This window comes from Oncorhynchus mykiss, chromosome 2, assembly GCF_013265735.2.
Source record: "Oncorhynchus mykiss isolate Arlee chromosome 2, USDA_OmykA_1.1, whole genome shotgun sequence".
Lineage (NCBI taxonomy): Eukaryota > Metazoa > Chordata > Actinopteri > Salmoniformes > Salmonidae > Oncorhynchus > Oncorhynchus mykiss.
This window is the reverse complement of record NC_048566.1, coordinates 11879059-11900100: the sequence shown is the minus strand read 5'-3', so window position 1 is coordinate 11900100 and position 21042 is coordinate 11879059. Positions and strand designations below refer to the sequence as shown.

The following is a 21042-nucleotide window of genomic DNA, read 5'->3' as shown; positions in this document are numbered from 1 at the left end:
GCGGCGAATATGAAGCGAGGGCCAGCCAACGAGAGCGTACAGGTCGCAGTGGTGGGTAGTATATGGGGCTTTGGTGACAAAACGGATGGCACTGTGATAGACTGCTTCCAATTTGCTGAGTAGAGTGTTGGAGGCTATTTTATAAATGACATCGCCGAAGTCGAGGATCGGTAAGATGGTCAGTTTTACGAGGGTATGTTTGGCAGCATGTGTGAAGGATGCTTTGTTTGCGAAATGGGAAGCCGATTCCAGATTTAATTTTGGTTTGGAGATGTATAATGTGAGTCTGGAAGGAGAGTTTACAGTCTAACCAGACACCTAGGTATTTGTAGTTGTCCACATATTCTAAGTCAGAACTGGGAAGGTGCGGGCAGAGATCGGTTGAAGAGCATGCATTTGGTTTTACTTGCATTTAAGAGCAGTTGGAGGCCACGGAAGGAGAGTTGTATGGCATTGAAGCTTGCCTGGAGGGTTGTTAACACAGTGTCCAAAGAAGGGCCAGAAGTATACAGAATGGTGTCGTCTGCGTAGAGGTGGATCAGAGACTCACCAGCAGCAAGAGCGACATCATTGATGTATACAGAGAAGAGAGTCGGTCCAATAATTGAACCCTGTGGCACCCCCATAGAGACTGCCAGAGGACCGGACAACAGGCCCTCTGATTTGACATACTGAACTCTATCTGAGAAGTAGTTGGTGAACCAGGAGAGGCAGTCATTTGAGAAACCAAGGCTGTTGAGTCTGCCGATAAGAATGTGGTGATTGACAGAGTCGAAAGCCTTGGCCAGGTCGATGAATATGGCTGCACAGTAATGTCTCTTATTGATGGTGGTTATGATATCGTTTAGGGCCTTGAGCGTGGCTGAGGTGCACCCATGACCAGCTCTGAAACCAGATTGCATAGCAGAGAAGGTATGGTGAGATTCAAAATGGTTGGTGATCTGTTTGTTAACTTAGCTTTCGAAGACCTTAGAGATGCAGGGTAGGATAGATATAGGTCTGTAGCAGTTTGGGTCAAGAGTGTCCCCCCCTTTGAAGAGGGGGATGACCACGGCAGCTTTCCAATCTTTGGGAATCTCAGACGACACGAAAGAGAGGTTGAACAGGCTAGTAATAGGGGTTGCAACAATTTCGTCAGATAATTTTAGAAAGAGAGGGTCCAGATTGTCTAGCCCAGCTGATTTGTAGGGGCCCAGATTTTGCAGCTCTTTCAGAACATCAGCTGACTGGATTTGGGTGAAGGAGAAGTGGGGGAGGTTTGGGAGAGTTGCTGTGGGGATACCGACTGAGGGAAGTTGTTTGTTTTTGACTCAATCGCTTTATTGGCTAGGAGAGGGCCTACATTGACACTTTGACTGTGATTTGCTTTTACCTGATCACATGCTTTCCCAGGCTATTGAATATTCATGTTCTCACTGATGTACTGATTGGCTAAGAGAGGGCTTACATTGACACTTTGGCTGTGATTTGCTTTTACCTGATCACATGCTTTCCCAGGCTATTGAATATTCATGTTCTCACTGATGTACTGATTGGCTAGGAGAGGGCCTACATTGACACTTTGGCTGTGATTTGCTTTTACCTGATCACATGCTTTCCCAGGCTATTGAATATTCATGTCCTCACCGATGTTCTGATTTGTTCCTTTGTATTCCTGGGAGGTTTTGGTTCCAGTCTTAAGGATCACCTCTGAGAGCTTAACTGAATCACTCATTAGTCTCATAATGGAACAAAATAAAAGGACTTTCAAATGTTTTTTTGTGCGTAGTTCAAAGATCCCTTCAAAACAAGTGTAATGGTAAAAGACTGTGTCTGCTTTCAATTGATCATTTGAATCCATGCCTGGTACTTTATGAGAGAGAGAGACAGAGAGAGAGAGAGACAGAGAGAGAGAGAGACAGAGACAGAGAGACATAGATAGACAGAGAGAGACAGAGAGAGACAGAGAGAGACAGAGAGAGAAAGAGAGAGAGAGAGACAGAGAGGGAGAGAGACAAAGAGAGAGAGAGACAGAGAGAGAGATGTTTTGTTATACACTAACCCCATAACTACAGCTCTGTGGTAATCAGGAGGGACTAAGCTTGGGCCCTGCGAGGGGCCCCGGGAACTCACACAGACCCCATAACTACAGCTCTTTGGTAATCAGGAGGGACTAAGCGTGGGCCCTGCGAGGGGCCCCGGGAACTCACACAGACCCCATAACTACAGCTCTTTGGTAATCAGGAGGGACTGAGCGTGAGCCCTGCGAGGGGCCCCGGGAACTCACACAGACACACAGATCTATTTAATTTCCCCCAGTAGTGAGCTGAAGGCTGGGTGATATCATAGGTTAGTGGAGCCTCGCTCCTCTTCACCCCTGGCTGGCCTGAGACTAGTGAGGGAGGACACCTCCCCTTCACCACTGGCTGGCCTGAGACTAGTGAGGGAGGACACCTCCCCTTCACCACTGGCCTGAGACTAGTGAGGGAGGACAACTCCTCTTCACCACTGGCCTGAGACTAGTGAGGGAGGACACCTCCCATAACAAGCCCCAGTCAGTACTGTTAGGTGTCCAGTAACAAGCCCCAGTCAGTACTGTTAGGTGTCCAGTAACAAGCCCCAGTCAGTACTGTTAGGTGTCCAGATCACAAGCCCCAGTCAGTCCTGTTAGGTGTCCAGTGTTTCCTATGTGTGGTTCTGTGATGGCTGGCTCACGGCATGACTTGTATGATGCTGAGACTCAGGGAGGACAAACCAAACATCGAGTTGGTTTTCATTCTGTTTTTTAGTACACATGTGACTGAAGGTGTCCACGTACTTCCCAGCCATGTTGGACTTCTGTGCCGAAGTTCGTCTCTAAAAGTCTACGCCCCTTCGTCTGTGATTGGTCAACAGTAGGGATTCTTCAATAAAGTCTTTGTTGTCATTCAACAAGAGGCGACTCGTTTTCATGCACATTTATACGGAAAGATATTACACCAAACATCTTAGTTAGATGTAAAATTGCGCGACGAAGATCTCTTTCTGCAAAAACATAACTCAATGAATGTCATTCATTTTTTTTATCTTATATTAATGCTGACTATGTTGAGGAAGTGAATACTGGCTACGGCATCTCAAAATGGACACAGTACAACTGCTGCTTTTTTCTTGTTTTTTAAGCAAAGGTCTTTTAAGGAAGTATGGGAGCAGACTCGTTGGGCTAGGGGAATCACCCACCTGGTGTCCCAGGTCTAAATCAGGCCCTGATTAGAGGGGAATCACCCACCTGGTGTCCCAGGTCTAAATCAGGCCCTGATTACAGGGGAATCACCCACCTGGTGTCCCAGGTCTAAATCAGGCCCTGATTAGAGGGGAATCACCCACATGGTGTCCCAGGTCTAAATCAGTCCCTGATTAGAGGGGAATCACCCACCTGGTGTCCCAGGTCTATATCAGGCCCTGATTAGAGGGGAATCACCCACCTGGTGTCCCAGGTCTAAATCAGTCCCTGATTACAGGGGAATCACCCACCTGGTGTCCCAGGTCTAAATCAGGCCCTGATTAGAGGGGAATCACCCACCTGGTGTCCCAGGTCTAAACCAGTCCCTGATTAGAGGGGAATCACCCACCTGGTGTCCCAGGTCTAAATCAGGCCCTGATTAGAGGGGAATCACCCACCTGGTGTCCCAGGTCTAAATCAGTCCCTGATTAGAGGGGAATCACCCACCTGGTGTCCCAGGTCTAAATCAGTCCCTGATTAGAGGGAAATCACCCACCTGGTGTCCCAGGTCTAAACCAGTCCCTGATTAGAGGGGAATCACCCACCTGGTGTCCCAGGTCTAAATCAGGCCCTGATTAGAGGGGAATCACCCACCTGGTGTCCCAGGTCTAAATCAGGCCCTGATTAGAGGGGAATCACCCACCTGGTGTCCCAGGTCTAAACCAGTCCCTGATTAGAGGACAACGATGTAAAACAGGTTCAGATTAGAATGTGGCGATAATAGACCACTTCATGGTGACCCAGGTCAGCTCAGGGTTATGTTCGTCATCCCAGAAGTATCCCAGCCTGCTATTTCTCTTCACAACAACTGATTGGACGGATGACTTTGAAAACAACTTGTTTTGCCTCGGGGACCATGTGGCCACGTCCCCGTCCCCCCCCCCCCCCCCCCCCTGCCTCAATTACCACACTAATTGGATCCCATAAAGCTAGCCACTAAACTAGCTCTTAAGTGTTTTCTTTAGTGTCCTAATGAAAGCAATGTTGGCATCAGGAATCTGCTGGGATTGCAGGCCTCCAGAGCTTCTCATTGTTACAGGGCACGTCCCAAAGAACGCACCCTATTCCCTACATTTAGGGCACCACTTTTTTTTTTTGACCGCTCTGCTAGTGCACTAAGGAATATAAGTGAGTGTGATTTGGGACGAATCACACTTCTCCCAGTAATGACATCAGCAGCTTCCTCCCAAGATCCTAAAATTAGCTGCTGGCGTTGTGGAGGATATGCAGGGAAACAGAACCGACTGCACATTGTAGCTACGAAACGTACTCTCTGATCTGGCGCCGTTAGGAAGGTCAACTGGGAGGGAATACGAGCTTTGTTCCTGTTCCTGTTTGCTGTTGAACTGATGGGATTAAGAGGTAATGTGTTTCCTGTGAACCGTGGATCAGAGTAGGGATATGGAGACACTGTCAGGATGCTTTCCGGGAAGAAACGGTCTCGTCGCGGTCTCGGTTTGGGACTCGGACAGAACCAGCACTGCTGTTTCCTGTATCACCAGAACCCACTGCTGTTTCCTGTATCACCAGAACCCACTGTATCAGACTAGAGGGAGGGAGACGTTACATCACACTCATGATGCGCTGTGAGATGAGAGAGACAGGGAGAAGCAGACAGAGGGGAGACTCCTGACCCACTCAGAGACAGACAGGGAGAAGCAGACAGAGGGGAGACTCCCGTCCCACTCAGAGAGAGACAGAGGGGAGACTCTTGTCCCGCTCAGAGAGAGACAGAGGGGAGACTCCCGTCCCACTCAGAGAGAGACAGAGAGAGGCAGACAGAGGGGAGACTCCCGTCCCACTCAGAGAGAGACAGAGAGAAGCAGACAGAGGGGAGACTCCCGTCCCACTCAGAGAGAGACAGAGGGGAAACTCCTGACCTGGCTCAGAGAGAGACAGAGCGAAGCAGACAGAGGGGAGACTCCCGTCCCACTCAGAGACAGACAGAGAGAGACAGAAGGTAACTCCTGACCCGGCTCTAGTATCTTGATGGAAGTCTGTTATTGGCTGAGAGGGGAGACTTCTGACCCGGCTCTTGTATCTTGATGGAAGTCTGTTATTGGCTGCTGTGTTCTGGTTCGAGGGATCATGTTTACACTGGACATTTATTTATCTAGTTTAAGTTTTCTCACAAAGTCAATCATTTATCAACGTAATGATGGTGGATAGAGAAAGAAAACAAACGGTAGGGAGGAATAATGAGATATAGGTAGACAGGAGAGGGTTATGGGTAGACAGGAGAGGGTTATAGGTAGACAGGAGAGGGTTATGGGTAGACAGGAGAGGGTTATGGGTAGACAGGAGAGGGTTATGGGTAGACAGGAGAGGGTTATGGGTAGACAGGAGAGGGTTATGGGTAGACAGGAGAGGGTTATGGGTAGACAGGAGAGGTCTGTAGTCTGAGGGGAGAGAGAGAGGGTTATGGGTAGACGGGAGAGGGTTATGGGTAGACAGGAGAGGGTTATGGGTAGACAGGAGAGGGTTATGGGTAGACAGGAGAGGGTTATGGGTAGACAGGAGAGGGTTATGGGTAGACAGGAGAGGGTTATGGGTAGACGGGAGAGGGTTATGGGTAGACAGGAGAGGGTTATGGGTAGACAGGAGAGGGTTATGGGTAGACAGGAGAGGGTTATGGGTAGACAGGAGAGGGTTATGGGTAGACAGGAGAGGGTTATGGGTAGACAGGAGAGGTCTGGAGAGGTCTGTAGTCTGAGGGGAGAGAGAGAGAGGGTTATGGGTAGACAGGAGAGGTCTGGAGAGGTCTGTAGTCTGAGGGGAGAGAGAGAGAGGGTTATGGGTAGACAGGAGAGGTCTGGAGAGGTCTGTAGTCTGAGGGGAGAGAGAGAGGGTTATGGGTAGACAGGAGAGGTCTGTAGTCTGAGGGGAGAGAGAGAGGGTTATGGGTAGACATGAGAGGTCTGTAGTCTGAGGGGAGAGAGAGAGGGTTATGGGTAGACAGAAGAGGGTTATGGGTAGACAGGAGAGGGTTATGGGTAGACAGGAGAGGTCTGGAGAGGTCTGTAGTCTGAGGGGAGAGAGAGAGAGGGTTATGGGTAGACAGGAGAGGTCTGTAGTCTGAGGGGGGAGAGAGGGTTATAGGTAGACAGGAGAGGGTTATGGGGAGAGAGATGGAGAGGAGATAAACAGGGAGAGAGATAGAGAGGAGATAAACAGGGGGAGAGATAGAGAGGAGATAAACGGGGAGAGATGGAGAGGAGATAAACGGGGAGAGATAGAGAGGAGATAAACGGGGAAAGATGGAGAGGAGATAAACGGGGAGAGATAGAGAGGAGATAAACAGGGGGAGAGATGGAGAGGAGATACACAGGGGGAGAGATAGAGAGGAGATAAACAGGGAGAGAGATAGAGAGGAGATAAACAGGGGGAGAGATAGAGAGGAGATAAACAGGGAGAGAGATAGAGAGGAGATAAACAGGGGGAGAGATAGAGAGGAGATAAACGGGGAGAGAGATAGAGAGGAGATAAACGGGGAGAGAGATAGAGAGGAGAAACAGGGGGAGAGATAGAGAGGAGATAAACAGGGGGAGAGATAGAGAGGAGATAAACAGAGGGAGAGATGGAGAGGGAGAGAGAGAGGAGAAACAGAGGGAGAGATGGAGAGGAGATAAACAGGGGGAGAGATGGAGAGGAGATAAACAGGGGGAGAGATGGAGAGGAGATAAACAGGGGGAGAGATAGAGAGGAGATAAACAGGGGGAGAGATAGAGAGGAGATAAACAGGGAGAGAGATAGAGAGGAGATAAACAGGGAGAGAGATAGAGAGGAGATAAACAGGGGGAGAGATAGAGAGGAGATAAACAGGGGGAGAGATAGAGAGGAGATAAACAGGGGGAGAGATGGAGAGGAGATAAACGGGTAGAGATAGAGAGGAGATAAACGGGGAGAGATGGAGAGGAGATAAACAGGGAGAGAGATAGAGAGGAGATAAACAGGGGGAGAGATAGAGAGGAGATAAACGGGGAGAGAGAGAGGAGATAAACGGGGAGAGAGATAGAGAGGAGATAAACAGGGGGAGAGATGGAGAGGAGATAAACAGGGGGAGAGATAGAGAGGAGATAAACAGGGGGAGAGATAGAGAGGAGATAAACGGGGAGAGATGGAGAGGAGATAAACGGGGAGAGATAGAGAGGAGATAAACGGGGAGAGATGGAGAGGAGATAAACGGGGAGAGAGATAGAGAGGAGATAAACAGGGGGAGAGATGGAGAGGAGATAAACAGGGGGAGAGATAGAGAGGAGATAAACAGGGAGAGAGATAGAGAGGAGATAATCAGGGGGAGAGATAGAGAGGAGATAAACAGGGAGAGAGATAGAGAGGAGATAAACAGGGCGAGAGATAGAGAGGAGATAAACGGGGAGAGAGATAGAGAGGAGATAAACAGGGGGAGAGATAGAGAGGAGATAAACAGGGGGAGAGATAGAGATAGATAGAGAGAGAGAGAGATGGAGAGAGGGATAAACAGGGGGAGAGATGGAGAGGAGATAAACAGGGGGAGAGAGAGAGGAGATAAACAGATGGAGAGATAGAGAGGAGATAAACAGGGGGAGAGATAGAGAGGAGAAACAGAGGGAGAGATAGAGAGGAGAAACAGAGGGAGAGATGGAGAGGAGATAAAAAGGGGGAGAGATAGAGAGGAGATGAACAGGGGGAGAGATGGAGAGGAGATAAACAGGGGGAGAGATAGAGAGGAGAAACAGAGGGAGAGATAGAGGAGAAACAGAGGGAGAGATGGAGAGGAGATAAAATGGGGGAGAGATAGAGAGGAGATAAACAGGGAGAGCCCCTCCAGCCCCCCATGCCTCCACCCCTCCATCCCCCCACCCCTCCATCCCCCCACCCCTCCATCCCCCCATCCCCCCACCCCTCCATCCCTCCATGCCAGTAAGTCTGTTCTACCCTGCTCTGTCTTTGTGGCATGCTTCAACAGCACTCTAACAAATGAAGTCGGATAAATATTTAAATAAACAGCGACCTGCATCCAAAACAAATACCCCAGTCGGTTATTAAAAAGTTAGTCGCTGCCTCTGCGTGGCAGCTGTAAAAGAATATACAACACTTCATTTTATTGTAAACCACTTGTAATGGGAAACATACCGGCCAAGTCCAGCCTGGCAGGGAGATATGGGGAGAGAGAGAGGAACAGGGAGCCTGTTCTAAATAACAGAGTAGGGACAGCGTGTTGCTGAAGGACAGAGGGACACGTAGTGCTTCCTGTTGTGATCCCTGTGGTGATGTCAATAATGATTCTCTAGAAAGACCCGTCCACTAGTGATGTTATGGTGTTACATGTGATCTGTGACGGTTAGTGTCTCTCTGTCCTTCAGCAACACGCTGTGATTCCTGTTGTGATCCCTGTAGTGATGTCAATAATGATTCTCTAGAAAGACCCGTCCACTAGTGATGTTATGGTGTTACAGGTGATCTGTGACGGTTAGTGTCTCTCTGTCCTTCAGCAACACGCTGTGATTCCTGTTGTGATCCCTGTAGTGATGTCAATAATTATTCTCTAGAAAGACCCGTCCACTAGTGATGTTATGGTGATCTGTGACGGTTAGTGGCTCTCTGTCCTTCAGCAACACGCTGTGCTTCCTGTTGTGATCCCTGTAGTGATGTCAATAATAATTCTCTATAAAGACCCAGGTTACAGGTGATCTGTGACGGTTAGTGGCTCTCTGAAGAATTAGTGAATGAATATATATTAATATATACAAGGATGTGATGTGGAAACTGTACTATATGACTCTGACTCTCCCTCTCTCTCTGACTCTCCCTCTCTCTCTGACTCTCCCTCTCTCTCTGACTCTCCCTCTCTGACTCTCCCTCTCTGACTCTGACTCTCTCTCTGGCTCCCTCTCTCTCTGACTCTCCCTCTTTCTCTCTGAATCTCCCTCTCTTTCTCTCTTGACTCTCCCTCTCTTTCTCTCTGATTCCCTCTCTCTTTGACTCTCTCTCTCTTTCTGACTCTCTCTGACCTTCCCTCTCTCTGACTCTCCATCTCTCTCATCTCTTCTGTCATGCTTTGGCCCCAGTTTTTAAAGCCCCTGGTTTCATGTAATGTGATTGACAACAGTGACCCTGAACAAGAGAGGGAGGCAGTGATAGAGAGAGAGAGAGAAGTAAAGAGAGAGTTCTAGAAGAGGGTGGGTTGAGGGTGGGGCTGTAATGGCATGAGGCAGGGGAATAACAACCCTGTGCTCTGCTACAGGGAATAACCAGTATATTCCAGAACTCAGCTGTGAGGAGAGTAGGCCCTGAGGAATCGTTACAGCGTGGGAGGTTTGAGAGGCCTCTGGATGCTCCCTCCATCACCTCTGCGAGTCGCCCACACAGCCTTGAGCCCCATCCCATGCCTCTACAGCGCAGCACCACTAAGCCTGAACTCTGAGTCCAGACACTTCTTCTCTCACAGGCCTACATCCTCTAACAGACCTGCAGCCTCTCTAACAGACCTGCAGCCTCTCTAACAGACCTACAGCCTCTCTAACAGACCTACAGCCTCTCTAACAGACCTACAGCCTCTCTAACAGACCTGCAGCCTCTCTAACAGGCCTACAGCCTCTCTAACAGACCTACAGCCTCTCTAACAGAACTACAGCCTCTCTAACAGACCTACAGCCTCTCTAACAGACCTACAGCCTCTCTAACAGACCTACAGCCTCTCTAACAGGCCTACAGCCTCTCTAACAGGCCTACAGCCTCTATAACAGACCTACAGCCTCTCTAACAGGCCTACAGCCTCTCTAACAGGCCTACAGCCTCTCTAACAGGCCTACAGCCTCTCTAACATACCTACAGCCTCTCTAACAGACCTACAGCCTCTCTGACAGGCCTACAGCCTCTCCTACAGCCTCCTACAGCCTCTCTAACAGACCTACAGCCTATCTAACAGGCCTTCATCCTCTCTAACAGACCTATAGCCTCTCTAACAGACCTACAGCCTCTCTGACAGCCTCTCTAACAGGCCCTATAGCCTCTCTAACAGGCCTACAGCCTCTCCTACAGCCTCCTACAGCCTCTCTGACAGCTTCTATAACAGACCTACAGCCTCTCTAACATACCTACAGCCTCTCTAACAGGCCTACAACCTCTCTAACAGACCTACAGCCTCTCTAACATACCTACAGTCTCTCTAACAGACCTACAGCCTCTATAACAGACCTACAGCCTCTCTAACAGACCTACGGCCTCTCTAACAGACCTACAGCCTCTCTGACAGACCTACAGCCTCTCTGACAGACCTACAGCCTCTCTGACAGACCTACAGCCTCTCTAACAGACCTACAGCCTCTATAACTGATCTACGGCCTCTCTAACAGACCTACGGCCTCTCTAACAGACCTACAGCCTCTCTGACAGACCTACAGCCTCTCTGACAGACCTACAGCCTCTCTAACAGACCTACAGCCTCTATAACTGATCTACGGCCTCTCTAACAGACCTACGGCCTCTCTAACAGACCTACAGCCTCTCTGACAGACCTACAGCCTCTCTGACAGACCTACAGCCTCTCTGACAGACCTACAGCCTCTCTAACAGACCTACAGTCTCTCTAACATACCTCCAGCCTCTCTAACATACCTACAGCCTCTCTAACATACCTACAGCCTCTCTAACAGGCCTACAGACTCTCTAACAGACATACAGCCTCTCTAACATACCTACATCCTCTCCTACAGCCTCTCTAACAGTCTCTATAACATACCTACAGCCTCTCTAACAGACCTACAGCCTCTCTAACAGGCCTTCATCCTCTCTAACAGGCCTACAGCCTCTCTAACAGACCTCCAGCCTCTCTAACAGACCTCCAGCATGAATCCCTATGTGTTCTCCTCTCCAGACCTGTGTCTGGTTTAATAGATGGAGCTGTAATGCTTCTAATGTCTCTACCTGCCTGGGCCTTCCCTGGGCCCACACTGGGCCTACCCTGGGTCTACCATTGGCCTACTCTGGGCCTTCCCTGGCCCTACCCTGGGCCCACACTGGGCCTACCCTGGGCCCACACTGGGCCTACCCTGGGACCACACTGGGCCTACCCTAGGTCCACACTGGGCCTACCCTGGGACCACACTGGGCCTACCCTGGGCCTACCCTGGGCCTACCCTGGGTCAGGACAGGTCAGGACTGGTCAGGACAGGTCTGACAGATCAGGACTGGTCAGGTCAGGACAGGTCAGACCAGGACTGGACAGGTCAGACCAGGACTGGTCAGGACAGGTCAGACCAGGACTGGACAGGTCAGACCAGGACTGGACAGGTCAGAACAGGACAGGTCAGAACTCATGATGTCATCCTGGGGGACAGGTTTGTCCCCAGCAGTCTAAGCCTCCGTCCCAAATGGCAGCCGATTCCCTACGCAGGGCAAAAGTAGTGCACTAAATAGGGAATAGGGCTCTGGTCTAAAGTAGTGCACTATATAGGGAATAGGGTGCCATTTGCCAGCCAAACCATGGTGACAGACGGAGGGAGAGAGAAGAGCGGTGGTTGTTGATGTTTTCGGGGTAAAAAGGCGCTTCATGGTCAACCCGACGTCTGCATTGGCCGTGCAGCATTTACGGTGATACGGCCTCTGCAGCATTTGGGAGACGCGCGGCGATGCGTTACGGAGCCCCGTTTGGCCTCTGAGAGCCTCCAGAGGCTCGGCATTGCGTCACATCCTCCATCAAGCATGAATTGGCTTTAAGGTTAGAGGACTGTAGTCAGTAGCTGGGAGCCTGTCATGGTTGATCCCCCCCCCCCCCCCGCGACCATCAACACCCCACCCCCTCCTAGCCCAGCCTCACACCACTGCACCCCCAAATCCCTTCTACCACAGCGTGCACCACCACCTCTACCACCCCTCCCCACTACCCCCACCACCATCACCTCAGATCAAATGGTATTGGTCACATACACATGGTTAGCAGATGTTAATGGTCACATGGTTAGCAGATGTTAATGGTCACATGGTTAGCAGATGTTAATGGTCACATGGTTAGCAGATGTTAATGGTCACATGGTTAGCAGATGTTAATGGTCACATGGTTAGCAGATGTTATTGGTCACATGGTTAGCAGATGTTAATGGTCACATGGTTAGCAGATGTTATTGGTCACATGGTTAGCAGATGTTAATGGCCACATGGTTAGCAGATGTTAATGGTCACATGGTTAGCAGATGTTAATGGTCACATGGTCAGCAGATGTTAATGGTCACATGGTTAGCAGATGTTAATGGTCACATGGTTAGCAGATGTTAATGCGAGTGTAGTGAAATGCGTGTGCTTCTAGTTCCGACAGTGCAGTAATATCTGCTTGGGATATACACGGCTGTGACTAGAATTATATATTATATATTCATGCATTCATCTCTTGGGAGATAATGCGGTCGGCATTTGATTGTAAGGAATTCTAGGTCAGGTGAACAGAAGGACTTGAGTTTCCTGTATGTTGTTATGATCACACCATGAGTCATTAATCATAAGGCATCCACCCCCGCCCTTCTTCTTACCAGAGAGATGTTTGTTTCTGTCGGTGCGATGCGTGAGGAAACCGGGTGGCTGTACCGACTCTGACAACGTGAGACATGTTTCCGTGAAACAGAGAATGTTACCATCTCTGATGTCTCTCTGGAAGGCAACTCGTGCCCTAATTTCGTCCACCTTGTTATCTAGAGATTGGGACATTGGTAAGTAATATGCTCGGAAGGGGTGGGTGGTGTGCTCGCCGTCTGAGTCTGACCAGTAGGACGCTCCGTCCGCCTCTCCTGCACCGACCGTGTTGTTTTGGGTCGGGCCTCTGGGACATCAGGCCCCACCACCACCACCACCACCACCTCTAAACCCCTCCCCACATCAGGCCCCACCACCTCTACACCCCTCCCCACTACCACAACAGGGCCCCTAGGGCGAGGAGAGGAGACAGTAGGGCGAGGAGAGGAGACAGTAGGGCGAGGAGAGGAGACAGTAGGGCGAGGAGAGGAGACAGTAGGGTGAGGGGAGGAGACAGTAGGACGAGGGGAGGAGACAGTAGGGTGAGGGGAGGAGACAGTAGGGCGAGGAGAGGAGACAGTAGGGCGAGGAGAGGAGACAGTAGGGTGAGGGGAGGAGACAGTAGGACGAGGGGAGGAGACAGTAGGGTGAGGGGAGGAGACAGTAGGGTGAGGGGAGGAGACAGTAAGGCGAGGGGAGGAGTCAGTAGGGCGAGGAGAGGAGACAGTAGGGCGAGGAGAGGAGACAGTAGGGTGAGGGGAGGAGACAGTAGGGCGAGGGGAGGAGACATTAGGGCGAGGGGAGGAGACGGGATTATCTTGGTCAATGTATGGCCACTCTCTGTCATAATTACCTAGATATACACGGAAACTTACACACACACACACACACACCTGTGAGCTCAGTCCTTCCACCCTCAGCATGAGGTAGGTTGCCACGGCGACCACAAAAACCCGCCGGCCATCTTGATTTCGCTCTGACACCTTGGAAATACCCTCAGCTGTTTTAGTGATACTTAGGAAAGAGAGGTATTTCAGGAGGGTTGACATCATCGCCATAGTTTCCTGACAGCTGTGGGACAGAGGAGAGGAGAGCTGTACAGCGAGTTGCTGAGCTTAGCAGGCAGACCTTTAAATCATGGAATAATGTGTCTTAATGTCTCTTCAGAGACCCCACAGTCCCTCTCTCACCTGTGACGCTAACGCCAGCTAGCCACACTAATGGCTTTACCATGCCCTCTCTACTGTAGCTAGCTAGCTAACTGATGCTAATGCTAGCCACACTGATGGCTCTACCATGCCCTCTCTACTGTAGCTAGCTAGCTAACTGATGCTAATGCTAGCCACACTGATGGCTCTACCATGCCCTCTCTACTGTAGCTAGCTAGCTGATGCTAATGCTAGCCACACTAATGGCTTTACCATGCCCTCTCTACTGTAGCTAGCTAGCTGATGCTAATGCTAGCCACACTAATGGCTTTACCATGCCCTCTCTACTGTAGCTAGCTAGCTGACGCTAATGCTAGCCACACTGATGGCTTTACCATGCCCTCTCTACTGTAGCTAGCGAACTGATGCTAATGCTAGCCACACTAATGGCTTTACCATGCCCTCTCTACTGTAGCTAGCTAGCTGATGCTAATGCCAGCCACACTGATGACTTTACCATGCCCTCTACCTGTAGCTAGCTAGCTAACTGATGCTTAGATACAGAGTGGAGATTCTAGTTAAGTGACGACATCACGTGTCCCGCCTACCTTTCAAAGTTTGTTTTGTTTCTTTACTTACCTATTGTTCAGCCTGTAAGTTAGCATTTCACTGTGAGGTCTACTACACCTGTTGTATTCAGCATTTCACTGTGAGGTCTACTAGACCTGTTGTATTCAGCATAAGGTCTACTACACCTGTTGTATTCAGCATTTCACTGTGAGGTCTACTACACCTGTTGTATTCAGCATAAGGTCTACTACACCTGTTGTATTCAGCATAAGGTCTACTACACCTGTTGTATTCAGCATTTCACTGTGAGGTCTACTACACCTGTTGTATTCAGCATTTCACTGTAAGGTCTACTACACCTGTTGTATTCAGCATTTCACTGTAAGGTCTACTACACCTGTTGTATTCAGCATTTCACTGTGAGGTCTACTACACCTGTTGTATTCAGCATTTCACTGTGAGGTCTACTACACCTGTTGTATTCAGCATTTCACTGTAAGGTCTACTACACCTGTTGTATTCAGCATTTCTACTGTGAGGTCTACTACACCTGTTGTATTCAGCATTTCACTGTGAGGTCTACTACACCTGTTGTATTCAGCATTTCTACTGTAAGGTCTACTACACCTGTTGTATTCAGCATTTCACTGTAAGGTCTACTACACCTGTTGTATTCAGCATTTCTACTGTGAGGTCTACTACACCTGTTGTATTCAGCATTCCACTGTGGGGTCTACTACACCTGTTGTATTCAGCATTTCACTGTAAGGTCTACTACACCTGTTGTATTCAGCATTTCACTGTGAGGTCTACTACACCTGTTGTATTCAGCATTTCACTGTGAGGTCTACTACACCTGTTGTATTCAGCATTTCACTGTAAGGTCTACTACACCTGTTGTATTCAGCATTTCACTGTGAGGTCTACTACACCTGTTGTATTCAGCATTTCACTGTGAGGTCTACTACACCTGTTGTATTCAGCATTTCACTGTGAGGTCTACTACACCTGTTGTATTCAGCATTTCACTGTAAGGTCTACTACACCTGTTGTATTCAGCATTTCACTGTGAGGTCTACTACACCTGTTGTATTCAGCATTTCACTGTGAGGTCTACTACACCTGGCAATCGGCATATATTCTAAAAAACGGTTTCCATCGTTTGTCGCAATAAAGGAAGTTTGACAAAATAACAATCCAGCCCTGTCGAACGGATAAAATTGTTGCAGATGTTTTAAAAATGTATTTTATATCCGCCGTCTCCAGGAAACACGTCTCAAAGATTCTTTGGTTCAGGTTCAACGTCACACAATGGTAGCGTGCCTTCAGACTGGAGTTTACGTTGCTTTGGTGGAATGAACCTCAACCAATGGTAGTGTGCCTTCAGACTTGAGTATATAGAGCAGTTTGAGTCGTCAGGCTAGTTTAACGGGGCGGTCTCCTGGTCAGGCTAGTTTAACGGGGCGGTCTCCTGGTCAGGCTAGTTTAACGGGGCGGTCTCCTGGTCAGGCTAGTTTAACGGGGCGGTCTCCTGGTCAGGCTAGTTTAACGGGGCGGTCTCCTGGTCAGGCTAGTTTAACGGGGCGGTCTCCTGGTCAGGCTAGTTTAACGGGGCGGTCTCCTGGTCAGGCTAGTTTAACGGGGCGGTCTCCTGGTCAGGCTAGTTTAACGGGGCGGTCTCCTGGTCAGGCTAGTTTAACGGGGAGGTCTCCTGGTCAGGCTAGTTTAACGGGGCGGTCTCCTGGTCTGGCTAGTTTAACGGGGCGGTCTCCTGGTCAGGCTAGTTTAACGGGGCGGTCTCCTGGTCAGGCTAGTTTAACGGGGCGGTCTCCTGGTCAGGCTAGTTTAACGGGGAGGTCTCCTGGTCAGGCTAGTTTAACGGGGCGGTCTCCTGGTCAGGCTAGTTTAACGGGGAGGTCTCCTGGTCAGGCTAGTTTAACGGGGCGGTCTCCTGGTCAGGCTAGTTTAACGGGCGGTCTCCTGGTCAGGCTAGTTTAACGGGGCGGTCTCCTGGTCAGGCTAGTTTAACGGGGCGGTCTCCTGGTCAGGCTAGTTTAACGGGGCGGTCTCCTGGTCAGGCTAGTTTAACGGGGCGGTCTCCTGGTCAGGCTAGTTTAACGGGGCGGTCTCCTGGTCAGGCTAGTTTAACGGGGCGGTCTCCTGGTCAGGCTAGTTTAACGGGGCGGTCTCCTGGTCAGGCTAGTTTAACGGGGAGGTCTCCTGGTCAGGCTAGTTTAACGGGGAGGTCTCCTGGTCAGGCTAGTTTAACGGGGCTCGCTCCTGGTCAGGCTAGTTTAACGGGGCGGTCTCCTGGTCAGGCTAGTTTAACGGGGAGGTCTCCTGGTCAGGCTAGTTTAACGGGGCTTGCTCCTGGTCAGGCTAGTTTAACGGGGCTTGCTCCCTGGTCAGGCTAGTTTAACGGGGAGGTCTCCTGGTCAGGCTAGTTTAACGGGCGGTCTCCTGGTCAGGCTAGTTTAACGGGGCTTGCTCCCTGGTCAGGCTAGTTTAACGGGGCGGTCTCCTGGTCAGGCTAGTTTAACGGGGAGGTCTCCTGGTCAGGCTAGTTTAACGGGGAGGTCTCCTGGTCAGGCTAGTTTAACGGGGCGGTCTCCTGGTCAGGCTAGTTTAACGGGGCGGTCTCCTGGTCAGGCTAGTTTAACGGGGAGGTCTCCTGGTCAGGCTAGTTTAACGGGGCGGTCTCCTGGTCAGGCTAGTTTAACGGGGCGGTCTCCTGGTCAGGCTAGTTTAACGGGGCGGTCTCCTGGTCTGGCTAGTTTAACGGGGCGGTCTCCTGGTCAGGCTAGTTTAACGGGGCGGTCTCCTGGTCAGGCTAGTTTAACGGGGCGGTCTCCTGGTCAGGCTAGTTTAACGGGGCGGTCTCCTGGTCAGGCTAGTTTAACGGGGAGGTCTCCTGGTCAGGCTAGTTTAACAGGGCTTGGTGGTTTGTGTTGTGTGGTGATATGTGTGTCTGTTTGTTACCATCAGTATCTGCTGGCTGGAACAAACATCCGTAGTCACGTCAGGAGACAGGACCTTCAAGCCTTGTCATGAATATCTCTGTCCACCATCATGAATGTTCACACTCCCCTTGGCTTTTCATCTCTCTCTCTCTGTGGGTTCACAGATGAGCTCACAGTGAAGTGTCGTTCAGATGTCCTGACTGATACATGTACCATACTGATGAGGATCTGACGTTCAAACCTGCTCTGCTCTGTAGATCTGTCTCTCTGCCCTGTAGATATGTCTCTCTGCTCTGTAGATCTGTCTCTCTGCTCTGTAGATATGTCTCTCTGCTCTGTAGATATGTCTCTCTGCTCTGTAGATATGTCTCTCTGCTCCATATATATGTTCCTCTCTCTCTCCTGTTAGGACTCTGTTGTGTTCTCTCTCCCATTCTCTCTGGTCCCATCTCCTAATAATGGTATATTAACCGTGCTTCTCTCTCTCTCTCTCTCTCACTCTCTCTCTCTCCCTCTCTCTCTGTCTCTCTCCCTCTCACTCTCTCTCTCTCTCCCTCCCTCTGTCTCTCTCCCTCTCACTCTGTCTCTCTCTCCCTCTCTCCCCCTCTCTCTTTTTCCCTCCCTCCCCAGAGTCCCGTCCTCTGTCCATCCCTATGAAGGTGATGCCTTCCTCTCCAGAGACCTGGACCACCCCAGAGGAACGTATGAAGGAGCTAATCTCTCACGTCTGGGACGCCGTCAAACGACTCACACTACAGGTACATACGCTTCTCACTCCTCCTCCTCTCCCTCTCCCCCCTCCTCCTCTCCCTCTCCTCCCCTCCTCCTCTCTCTCTCCTCCCACCATCTCTCTACATGTCTTCCTCTCCCACTCCTCCCCCCTCCTCCTCTCCCTGTCCTCCCCCTCTCCCTCTCCTCCCACCATCTCTCTATACATCTTCCTCTCGCTCCCCCCTCCTCCTCCTCCTCTCCATCTCCTCCCCACCTCCTCCTCTCCCTGTCTTCCTCTCCACTTCTTCCCAACAATCCTCTGATACCCCACCACCCTGTGGCGCGTCCGTCCGTTCCTGCGTGGCGTCTCCTCCCTCCTCCTCTGCCTCTCCTCCTCTGCCTCTCCTCCTCTGCCTCTCCTCCCCTGCCTCTCCTCCCCTATCTCTCTCCCTGTCTTCCTCTCCACTTCTTCCCAACCATCCTCTGATACCTCACCACCCTGTGGCGCGTCCGTCCGTCCCTGCGTGGCGTCTCCTCCTCTCAGCCCAGTACAGTTGGGTCCTGACCACACCGTGTAACAGTGATCAGTGGTTTTGTCTCTGTCCTGCTGTCAGTAGAGCTGAACAGAACCGTCCCACAGCTGGTACTGAAGGACCGACTGGAGATTCCAAACACAGTCAGTTAGTTTATTTGACTGTGGTGTAAACACAATACCTAATGGCTGACTCTTCTGATACACATGTACCCAATTAGTCACGGGGTATTTTTCTGTATTTTTCTGGAAAAGGACAGTAGAATGTGTTGTTGTACTGGTTGACTGCTGAATCCACTTCGAGTTGAGAAGGAGAAGGTGTGTGAAAACTGTGAGTGGGGAGATGTGTGAAAGTAAACTGTGAGGGGGGAGATGTGTGATAGTAAACTGTGAGGGGTTAGATGTGTGATAGTAAACTGTGAGGGGTTAGATGTGTGATAGTAAACTGTGAGGGGATAGATGTGTGATAGTAAACTGTGAGGGGATAGATGTGTGATAGTAAACTGTGAGGGGATAGATGTGTGATAGTAAACTGTGAGGGGTTAGATGTGTGATAGTAAACTGTGAGGGGGGAGATGTGTGATAGTAAACTGTGAGGGGTTAGATGTGTGATAATAAACTGTGAGGGGGAGATGTGTGATAGTAAACTGTGAGTGGGTAGATGTGTCAGAGGGTAGATGTGTGATAGTAAACTGTGAGGGGTTAGATGTGTGATAATAAACTGTGAGGGGGTAGATGTGTGAGGGGGTAGATGTGTGATATTAAACTGTGAGGGGTTAGATGTGTGATAATGAACTGTGAGGGGTTAGATGTGTGATAATGAACTGTGAGGGGGTAGATGTGTGATAATAAACTGTGAGGGGGTAGATGTGTGATAATGAACTGTGAGGGGTTAGATGTGTGATAATGAACTGTGAGGGGTTAGATGTGTGATAATAAACTGTGAGGGGGGAGATGTGTGATAGTAAACTGTGAGGGGTTAGATGTGTGATAATGAACTGTGAGGGGTTAGATGTGTGATAATAAACTGTGAGGGGGGAGATGTGTGATAGTAAACTGTGAGGGGGTAGAGGTGTGATAGTAAACTGTGAGGGGGTAGATGTGTGATAGTAAACTGTGAGGGGGTAGATGTGTGAGGGGGTAGATGTGTGATAGTAAACTGTGAGGGGTTAGATGTGTGATAGTAAACTGTGAGGGGTTAGATGTGTGATAGTAAACTGTGAGGGGATAGATGTGTGATAGTAAACTGTGAGGGGATAGATGTGTGATAGTAAACTGTGAGGGGATAGATGTGTGATAGTAAACTGTGAGGGGTTAGATGTGTGATAGTAAACTGTGAGGGGGGAGATGTGTGATAGTAAACTGTGAGGGGTTAGATGTGTGATAATAAACTGTGAGGGGGAGATGTGTGATAGTAAACTGTGAGTGGGTAGATGTGTCAGAGGGTAGATGTGTGATAGTAAACTGTGAGGGGTTAGATGTGTGATAATAAACTGTGAGGGGGTAGATGTGTGAGGGGGTAGATGTGTGATATTAAACTGTGAGGGGTTAGATGTGTGATAATGAACTGTGAGGGGTTAGATGTGTGATAATGAACTGTGAGGGGGTAGATGTGTGATAATAAACTGTGAGGGGGTAGATGTGTGATAATGAACTGTGAGGGGTTAGATGTGTGATAATGAACTGTGAGGGGTTAGATGTGTGATAATAAACTGTGAGGGGGGAGATGTGTGATAGTAAACTGTGAGGGGTTAGATGTGTGATAATGAACTGTGAGGGGTTAGATGTGTGATAATAAACTGTGAGGGGGGAGATGTGTGATAGTAAACTGTGAGGGGGTAGAGGTGTGATAGTAAACTGTGAGGGGGTAGATGTGTGATAGTAAACTGTGAGCGGGTAGATGTGTGAGGGGGTAGATGTGTGATAATAAACTGTGAGGGGGGAGATGTGTGATAGTAAACTGTGAGGGGTTAGATGTGTGATAATAAACTGTGAGGGGGTAGATGTGTGATAATAAACTGTGAGGGGGAGATGTGTGATAGTAAACTGTGAGGGGGTAGATGTGTGAGGGGGTAGATGTGTGATAGTAAACTGTGAGTGGGTATATGTGTGATATTAAACTGTGAGGGGGAAGATGTGTGAGGGGGTAGATGTGTGATAGTAAACTGTGAGGGGGTAGATGTGTGATAGTAAACTGTGAGGGGGTAGATGTGTGAGGGGGTAGATGTGTGATAGTAAACTGTGAGGGGGTAGATGTGTGAGGGGGTAGATGTGTGATAGTAAACTGTGAGTGGGTATATGTGTGATATTAAACTGTGAGGGGGAAGATGTGTGAGGGGGTAGATGTGTGATAGTAAACTGTGAGGGGGTAGAAGTGTGAGGGGGTAGATGTGT

The 21042-nt window shown here is 49.7% G+C and overlaps 1 protein-coding gene across 6 annotated transcripts in view; it reads left to right on the top strand.

The window, feature by feature from the left end:
* LOC110513475 (vacuolar protein sorting-associated protein 13B) overlaps positions 1-21042 on the top strand; it is an 818772-nt gene that overhangs the window by 390610 nt on the left and 407120 nt on the right. For all 6 annotated transcript variants that reach the window (XM_036938036.1, XM_036938048.1, XM_036938043.1 and 3 more), the window contains exon 22: positions 18036-18163. In XM_036938036.1, coding sequence (XP_036793931.1) covers positions 18036-18163 — 128 coding nt within the window. The remainder of the gene's footprint in view (positions 1-18035; positions 18164-21042) is intronic.